At 43.4% G+C, this 9,707-nt stretch overlaps 2 protein-coding genes across 2 annotated transcripts in view; one reads left to right on the top strand and one right to left on the bottom strand.

Moving 5' to 3' along the window:
- The window catches only part of GPR75 (G protein-coupled receptor 75), a gene marked incomplete at its 5' end in the record, with an annotated part of 1,410 nt that extends 256 nt beyond the window's left edge, over nucleotides 1–1,154 (top strand). The window contains one exon of the mRNA XM_010182945.1: nucleotides 1–1,154. This exon is cut by the window's left edge and continues 256 nt beyond it. Within this exon, the coding sequence (XP_010181247.1) occupies nucleotides 1–1,154 (1,154 nt within the window).
- A 4,990-nt stretch (nucleotides 1,155–6,144) lies between these two features.
- LOC104539424 (toll-like receptor 2) lies at nucleotides 6,145–8,769 on the bottom strand. The gene has a single exon (XM_010182944.1). It carries the CDS (start codon nucleotides 8,767–8,769, stop codon nucleotides 6,145–6,147), a length of 2,625 nt encoding a protein of 874 aa, XP_010181246.1.
- Nucleotides 8,770–9,707: the final 938 nt, after the last annotated feature.

The raw sequence follows: 9,707 nt of genomic DNA, 5'->3' as shown, positions 1-9,707 counted from the left end.
TTCCATGCACCCTCCTCCTCACCCTCCTGTTATGGGCCACCAGCTTCACCCTGGCCACCTTGGCCACCCTGAAAACCCATGGCTCCCGCCTCTGCCTGCCCATGTCCAGCTTCACCAGCGGTGAGGGGAAGATCATCCTCTACCTGTACGTGACCGACTTCATCTGTTGCGTGGCTGTGGTGTCTGTCTCTTACATCATGATCGCCCAGGCCCTGCGGAGGAACGCCCAGGTGAGGAAGTGCCCGCCTGTGGTGGCTGTGGATGCTTCCAGACCACAGCCCTTTGTGGGACTCCTGGCCACTGGAGCCGGGGAGGGCCTGCACAGTGCTGTGCCGGCCTTGTACAGGAACCAGAGCTACAGCAAGCCGCAGCACGTCCAGGCGCACAGCTACACCAAGCACCTCAGCCAGCTGCCAGCCACCACTGCTGGCCGGCTCCAGCTGGTGTCGGCGGTCAACCTGTCCACGGCCAAAGACTCCAGGGCAGTGGTGACGTGCATCGTCATCGTGCTGTCTGTCTTGGTTTGCTGCCTGCCCCTGGGCATCTCTTTGGTGCAGGACATGCTGTCGAGCAGTGGTGGCTTTGTTCTCTACCAGTTTGAGCTGTGTGGATTTACCCTTATTTTTTTCAAATCTGGATTAAATCCTTTTATATATTCCCGCAACAGTGCTGGACTTCGGAGACGAGTCCTCTGGTGCCTGCAGTACGTAGCCCTTGTCTTTTTTTGCTGCAAGCAGAAGACAAGGCTTCGGGCCATGGGCAAAGGCAGCCTGGAAGTCAACAGGAACAAGTCATCCCACCATGAGACCAATTCAGCATACATGTTGTCTCCAAAACCTCAGAAAAAGTTTGTGGACCAAGTCTGTGGTCCTAGTCACTCCAAGGAAAGCGTGCTGAGTCCCAAGGCTTCTGTCGGGCATCAGCACTACGCACAGAGCAGCTCAACACCCATGAACACCCGAATCGAGCCCTATTACAGTATCTATAACAGCAGCCCTTCCCAGGAAGTGAGCACCCCAAACAGCTTACAGCCCGTGAACTCGACGTTTGAGTTTGCCAAATCCTACATTCCCATGCACTACCACACCACCAATGATGTGGTGCGAGACTATGACAGTGCTTCAGTGAAGCAGATCCCAGTGCCCTCAGTGTAACCTTAGGAGAGGGTTCTGATCCAGCAGGTCCCCTTCTTTCCTTTTATTAATGATTGTTCTGAACTCAGTGGTACAGTACTGCTGCCAGTCGAGAAAAATGCCACTACTGTAATACCCAGCTATTTGCATTCGAAGTGAATGCTCGGATATTATTTCTGTGACGCTTTCTTGAATTTCTGCAGCTAGTCAAAAAGGGTGGTATTTTAGATTTGTATTTGGTCTTGCTACATGAGGGTGTTTTTTGTTACTAAATTTTGCTGCTGGACAAATAAAAAAAACCCCATTCGCACTATAGCTATGTGATTTATTATGTCACAAGGCAGAATTATCTCGGAGAACAATCTGAGGCTGTACCAGAAGTATTACCTGTTAAATTGCATACTTGCTGTATTTTCAAGAAGGAAGCATTGGGAGGATGCTTGGTCTTACGATACTTAAGTTTAAACTCTTCCCCTGCAGAATATTGAAAGAATCAGTGGTATTTTGTTGTAGCAAATGCCAGTAATATCAGAAGTCCTTCCTGTTCGCAGGGTGAAATCCTTGTTCCATTGAGGTAAATGGCAAAATTTCCATGAACTTCAGCTAAAGTTTAGAATTTCAGTCTCAGCTTCCTCAAGCAGGGCAAGGTCTTTTACAAACAGCGTTACATTGCCACTGGGGAGGGACTTTAAGGAAAAGTTGTGGCACTGTAATAAACCTCTGAAGTATACATATATTAATTTCTGCCGTACTTTCGTTTTAGAGATCAGTGGTATTATGTGTCCCAAATTAATATATTTGGAGAAGTATTTTATATCTGATAGAAATAACTCTGCAATACCGAATTATAGGTTTTACTTGAGGATAAAGACAAATCCTGCAATATTATAGTACTGATACACTACTAGTAGTGCAGTCACCTCTGGAATTTTCTAATTCGTGAACTGTTACGTGCAGAATAGTTGCCGGTTGTTTTTTTTTTGTCTCTGACTTTGTATAAAAGCGGGAATGGGGGGAATTCGGCTGTGATATTCCTGATAGGTAGAACTGCCAGCTATTAGCGCTTTTTAAAACCGAATGACCACTTAGCAAGATGACTACAAGTTTTTGAGGTTTTCTTAAGATGTCTCACGTCAGTTCGGTTTAAAGATTAATAACCTGTTTATTTATGAGCTTTATCTGTTGCTCTACACAGTAAGCAAATAACAACTTAAATATTTTTTTATAAATTCGACCGTTTGTGTTGTGTCAGGTGTTGTGGGAATTCCTTATGAGACTGAATGATTCGGAGGCATTTAAATTCCTGACCATTATCGCTTTTCAGTGGCCAGATCTTTTCACAGCAAGCAATCACCTTTCAGTTTCTGTGGACTTCAGCAGAGCTTTAGGATCTCCAAAATAATTGTGCCACAGACTGTTGGTGCCTCGTTGTAGGAAAATGCCACATCTCCAGTAAAGTTACAGTGACTGAAACATGATTTGTTATTTTGGAAACAAAGAACATTCTCATCATTGCTGTGTGTGAGTTGTTGGTTTACGCTGCTTGTTAACTAAACTATTTCCAAGGTTTTTCTGGAAGACTCTTACATTATGAACACTGTTCTTTGTTTAACACTCTGAATTTTAATTAATTTCGAATAATTCAAGACACTTTTCTTGCAATAAAATGGATGTGAGCAACTTTCGAATACAAACGTAAAATTGAAGTTATTTCCATGTCTTTTCTCTCTGCCCAGATATTTTTCTCTATAAATGAATAACATGGTTCTTTCTAAAGTAATTATAAAAGATAACTAAAAGATCTGTCTTCTTTGGTTTTTCTGTCTTTGCATTTCTCTTTAGTACAAAGTGTACTATTTTGGAGGCAAAAAATATGTGGGATCCCGTCATTTTGCCTCAGACTATATATGTTCTTCATGGCAATTGCGGTTTCAGACTAGAAGGAGCATAGGGCAGGACCCCAAAAGTGGTTGCAAGGTGGGGTCCAGTGTGTACTTTAAGGGCGGTAAATAGCCACTTTAAGACTGGTTTTAGCATTAAGCAGTTTTGGGATTTGCTGCACGTGTGTACAGCTCGTGCTGTGCTTTTTGCTGCGGATCACATGAGCCTCATCCCGTGATGGCAGATTAACTCCCTCGCACCTTATTCACAAAAGTAATTTGCACTGAGAATTCATGTGGGAGTAAAGCAAGAAGGGTACAGCTGTAGGATAGGAGGAGGTTTTATTGCCTTTATGGGATGTATTATTAAGAAAAAAGGACTGAAGTCCCTTCAAAGTGCTCTGTAATACTGCTCTTCTGTTAACTCCTGGGGCCAGTTGTATTCTTAATACAACCCATGTGTTAATATCTTTGTAATGTGAGACAGGAAAGTGCAACACCTTTTAATCTGGAGTAGGAACAAAATCTGATTTAAGTTGTCAGTTGTATTAAATAACTGTTTTGGTTTAAGTTTATGGATGTAGTAAATAGAGATTGGATTTTGAAAATATGTAGGTACAATTTATTTGAAATGGATCATAAATCAAAGTCATCAGTTACCACATGACAAACATGATTTGTTTTAGACTCTTCTGGAGTATAACTTTGTTTCTTTCCTTTAGCCCTCTTGTTGTATCAGAACCGTCTTCTGCTGAGCACAGAACCAGTTAAACGTGACTGCGAGGTTAAAAAAGCAGCAATATAATAGAGGGGAGGCCGCAGAGTGCCCAGTGGAGGAGATGGAGAGAGATGGGCAAGAGAGTCCAAGTATGTGAACCCTGAGTGGTTTAGAAAAAGTAGGTCTGTAGTTAGTGCAGTCCGTACTACAAGAACAAGAAAGCACCTCATGAATGTGGAAGCTGGCAGATCCAGGACTCATAAAGTCTGTACTTTCCTTACGGGCATACATACACTCTGGACCTCATCGCTGCAGAACTGTTCAGAAAAATTAGAAAGGTTTAATGGGTACTTCACATGGGTAATACAAGTACCAGGAGCCTGGCAGTTAATGCCAACGTGTTTTGGGATATATTTAAAATTTTATACTCCAGGAATTACAGCAGTCTTTGCTTTCTGGGGTTAAGATAAGCCCATCTTGGTGGAATGTTACCCAATGTATGTTTTCTAGGTTTGCCTTCTGTCTGTTTTGATTGGATTAAAAGGTCCCAGCTCTTTCACCAGTTAAGTGGCTGCCAGGCTGATGGCAGTTTAAAGAACAGGAAAATAATTCTGTTTTCATAACAGCGAACATGTCTTCTTGTGATTGCTAAGGAAAGGCTAGTTTGGACAGAGTACAAACAGATTTCTCCATAAACGGAGATGGTAGAGGCAGGTGAGTCCTGCTCTGCTTCTCATAAGTGCACTGGTGGAAAACTGGAGTATCAGGCCCATGGGACAAAGGGAGAGGAGGCAATTTTAGAGCACTTCTGGGGGCTGTAAGCACTGGTTCTGTCCTGTGGCGCAATTGATGCAGATTTCTTTGATTTATACAGCTCTTTGGTTATCGTCACCTTCAAGCACTGTGCTTCATGGATAGCCCAGGAACAGTGTCTTTGCGTTTAGTCAGTGCTGGCAAACTGACTTAAAATGTCAATATGTTAATAAATGCTGACAACAGGTAGTTGTCAGTTCCTAGTTAAAATGGTTTTATGGTTAGCATTAGAAAAATGGTTTCATCCATTACGAAAGCTGTCCCTGAGCCAGGTTCCAAGAGTCAAGCTTGTTATGTGCTGCAGTTTGGGTTTTTCCCTTTTTACAAGGAAGCAGCACAGGGAGGGTGAAAACCATGTACTGCTTCAGCTGGGTTTTTGCCTTTTCAAAATGCATTGCAGAAGAGTTCTATTTGCCGACATCTCCTTTTGTGTGTTTCGTGTTTCCCCTTTTGGCATCAAATAGGTTGGTAATAGCCTTTTTTTGTGACAGCAGAGCTAATTCCTTTTCAGAGTATGAGTGTCAAACGTGCTGTCCCATGTGTTGTCCATAGACGTTCTGCATCCCCGGGTCCATGCTCTGCTGCTGGTAAGTCATTTGCATTTGCTCATCTTGTCCAGATTGTGCTGTGCTAAATGATTTGTTCTTTCCTGGTATTTATTTTCTGCCACAGTCTGCTGATTTTCCTTCAATGTGAAATTTAATCAGCTGAATTATTTTCTATTTTCAGATACAATAAATAAAATTACGAAGTGACAATAGGTGATGATAAGGGCTATGCAGAGGGAGCACTGAATTAATTTGAAATGGGTCAGGCTGATTGTGTCAGGTGAAACTTTCCTAAGTAAGTCATATACAGAACTTTCTTGCTGCTACTTCTCAGATTTTTGATCACAGCATTTAAATAAAGCTTAGACCAGTTATTTAGCAGTAGAGACTGACACACTCATCTGGCTCTATTTTTGATTATCTGGTTGTATATGTTAATCTGTAGTTATATTTTAAAGTCTGATCTCTTCCACCAGTTACTTAAACAAAATGATATAGCAGCGTGGATTTGCAATTGTGTCTCTCAGATGACTGCATTAAGTAAATCTTAAATCTTTTCTCACTAAAGCACAGAAGGAAGCTGTTACCTGTGTACTGTCATGGTTTGTGTTTTTCTTAGGTGCATACCATGTGTGTTCCCATCTCAAGCTGTACTAGAGTTGAACTACAGCCTCACCTTTGAAAGACACCTCTTTCCATAGCAACAACCTCAAGAAGACAGTTAAGACACATAGTGTGACCTGAGCTGTTGAAGAACACTTCCTTCCAGGTGACATCCACAGCATTTTAAGAAATGCTGGAAGTAGCTGAAGAAAATCAAGCACCCAGGAAGAAAAGGCTGTTTATCAGTGCTCAGGTCTCAGCCCTTTGGATAACAGATTCTTTTATCGGCGGGAATAACGTGCACACTGCAAACCCATTAGTGACCTCTCCTGGGACTGATCCAAGATAAACCCCGATTGCACCACAGCAGCCCTTGCAGGAGGTAAACACAGAAACGCTTTTATTTGAGCATGGGCTTTCCAGGCACAACTTTTACACGTTCTCGTATCTCATACCATCTCGTGCATATCCAGAGCACATCCACTTTCTGCTTTCACAAGTGGTTCGTTGGTGGTTTTTAAGACAGCTGCTAGCTGATGCCAGAACATTTTCTGTTTGTGTTCTTCAGGGCTCCACTTTAAGTAGGTTTTCCTCTTCAGCAGTTTCCTGAGTTTGCTGAACTTCTGCGGCACGCTGTTGGGCGGCAGGTCCTCCAGCACGATCATGATGAGGGAATCCTGATTTTCATTCAGAACCCGGTGTTCAGCAAAATACAGTTCATACTGACACCAGCAGCTGTTCACAAAGCTGGGAGAGAGAACAAAAAGGACTTTATGGCTGTTCTCTATGCAGTAAAAAATGTTACCAAGTACAGGATGCCCCGGTTTGAAATCCCTCTCGTGGTAACATATCTTGAACCCGTCAGTTTCCAGTCTTTCCAGTAGATGCTCTTTTGTCCAGTTTGCATCTTGTTCACTGTATGAAACGAAGGCATCAAAGGGCTTGTTTTCTGGCCTCTTCTCATACTGCTTCCTCTTCGCCATGCACCAGTACCAGCCCATCCTCACGTACCACAGCCCATCGAAGCGCCAGCATAAGCCTGTTAACACCAAAACAACCAGGACAGCAACGCAGGCCGTGATGGCCATCTGGATGCCCAGGGAGCAGTGCAGGAGTGTGAGGCGACTGCTCTCCACCAATGAGCCCCTTCGGTCTGGTGGAAAGCTGCACCTGAGATTTCCTTTGCCATTTATCCGCAGGTGTGGGTGGTGCATATAGACGTTCACGAACCAGTACAAGTCACAGTTACAAAAAAAATGTTTGCCTTGAACAGTCAGAACACTCAAACTGGTTAACTGGCCAAAAGTGTCCTCCACGATGGTAGTGATGGCATTGTCGCTAATATCTAACTCAATCAGAGAAGCCGGGAGAGAGCCACGCTGTAGAAAGGAGATCTTATTCCCTGATAAATTGAAGTATTTCAGCATTGGAAGAGCTTTCCCGAAGTGATCAGGGAGTTCTGAAATTAGGTTGCGACTGCTGTCCAGATTAGCGAGGGCAGAAAGGTAGCTGGCGGGTTCCAGTCTGGTGATCAGGTTTCCAGAAACATTTAGATGTTCGAGTTTCCCCAGGGCGTCAGTTAATGACAACGTGTTCAACTTATTTTTACTAATATCGCATTTTGTTAAAGTCAACGGGAAATACTCGGGATGCATATCTGTGATTTTATTATTTTGGATATTAAATATTGTTAAGTTGGAGACAGATTTAAAACTCGGGGGTATTATTTTAATGTCGCTGTTGCTTATGTCGAGATGCTGCAGGGAGGTAGGTAAGTCAGGAAGCACAGAAATCCGATTGCTGCTGAGATCCAAAAATAATAGTTCTTGCATTGTGCCAACAAACCATTCTGGCAGTTCAACAATGGAGCAGTTGGACATTTTCAGGTGTTTCAGTTTATTTGGAAGGCTTTCGATGGGTGTACCGTTCAGGTTTCTGACAAATGAAATGGCATTAATATGCACAGTTCCAGGAGGAGGTTTTGCAACCGCGTTAGTGATTTGTGGACGTACAGTATAGATGAAATGATTGCCTTGAACGTACATGTGTTCTAGGTTCATCATTTTTCGAGCAAAATTTGGGGGTATCTGACTTATGTTGGTGAAGGACAAGTCAATTATCTGGATGGTGGAAGGGAGGCACAGCGTGTCCAAACTGTTGATGGGGTTGTTGCTAATATTTAAAAACGAAAGCTTGCTGAGTGGAAAGTTACAGATCGCCTCAACATCTTGAATGTTAATTGTTAATTTGTTGTAACTGGCATCGATGGACTGCACATTTTCCATTGGCAAAAACAGGATGAAGAGTGATAGCAGATCCATTTCCAGGTCACTGTGACTGATGTTAAGCTCCACAATACCCTCCAGCTGCACCTGGCAGAGATTTGCATCCAGTTTTGCCGACAGCTCTTCCTCGGAGAGTTTGCTGTTTGACAGATCAAGTGTGCCATTTACTGGTGCTCCGCAGAAATCGGGCCTCGATGTGGCTGCGGGAGAGGCCGTTGTGTTTTTCTCAGCTCTTCGAAGAAGGTTCTCTGTATTTCGTCTGAGCCTTGCGTTAACATTTTGCAGGACGGATGGACCTCCCAGATGTGGCAGCTCCTTGGCGGATGCAGAAGGCTCTGGAGCAGCCTCTGAGGATTTGTCAAAATACGTATAAAGCTGCAAAGATCCCGAGGCTTGGCTAGGGGGTAAGAGCTTCGGGTGCGGTGGCAGACCTGGCACAAGAAGCTTCTTATCATTAAATGATAAATTCACAGAAACAAGGCTGAATAGCCTCTCAAATGCACCAGGTTCAATGTCCTTAATCTGATTGTAGGAAAGGTCTAAAACTTCCAGCACATCAAAACCTTCCAGGTCTCTCTTGGTTATTTTTTCAATTACGTTATGTGAGAAATTGAGAGCTCTCGCCGTCTTTGGAGCTTGCGCTTCTGATACAGAAGAGAGGTTTAAATAAGTGTAGTTACAAAACGGGAAGGCGTAGGCTGAAGGTGTTCTCAGAGTTAGGGATCCATTTGCTCTACTGAATAAGACAGACATGAAGTAGAAATGAAGACTTCCAATAAGGATCTTCATCCTGGAAAAAAGAAATGTAAAAATCCATCATTATAATATGCTCTGTTAATGAATACCTTTTAAAAAAATCCTAGTTTACTTGCAAGTACAGAAATTGAATTTTTAGTTATATCTATGAATCCCTTTTTATCTATACTAAAAAAATATCTCTTGTTCCATTATTATTTTCAAGAAGCAGTGCTAAAATGCGGCTTCAGAGGGCCATTTGAAGGCGAGTGCTGTTCATTTCAGATCACTGCAGATAGAGTCTGATTTTTTTTTGTTTTTTCGGTTTTTTAAATTCCTTTCCCCCACCCCCAGCAGGTAGGGAGCAACCTTTGCCATAGCATCTTCCCTCACGTGATCTGAAGTGCACTTTCGTAACAGTTGCTTACAACTCAGGTTTTACGTCTCTTCTCCTGGTGCATGACAACCAGGTAAGTCTGACCCGTCTGAATCCTGTTCGGCCACCTAAGTAGCATATTCAAGATGTAACTGTGTGGTCACCCCTCTTCTTTTGATCCCATCCCCTTGGTGGTTTGCTCTCTGCCAGGAATTTACTATTTATTTAGCTCTACTTGCTGCAGTAAGGAAGAGAGGAAGTTTGCCTTGAGGCAGGCTATTGGAGGCTTGTATGAGGCAGCCTGCACCAGGAGAGGTCACTGCCTATGTGGTGTTCGTCTCTGGGTGATGATCTTTGGTAACATCACTGCCCAGCTCCTCTTCTGTCCTGAGTCCATCTGTCACTAGTTTTCTGACACTGCTGGTCTGTATCTTGTATGTATTACCTCAGAACACAGGTGCAGACCTATACAACCTCCCTCCTGTTACCACAGTCCGCACCAGACTTGGATTATCAAGTTGAACTTGAAGATCAGGGACCCCAATGTCTTCCCAGCCCCATCCCCTGGACTCTCCACTCCAGCAGGACCGCAGCAGCCCATCCTGCACTCTTCCCT

Source organism: Mesitornis unicolor, unplaced genomic scaffold (genome assembly GCF_000695765.1).
Source record: "Mesitornis unicolor isolate BGI_N332 unplaced genomic scaffold, ASM69576v1 scaffold32554, whole genome shotgun sequence".
Taxonomy (NCBI): Eukaryota; Metazoa; Chordata; class Aves; order Mesitornithiformes; family Mesitornithidae; genus Mesitornis; species Mesitornis unicolor.
Note: the sequence above shows the minus strand (reverse complement) of the source record. Positions and strands in the feature narration are given on the sequence as shown.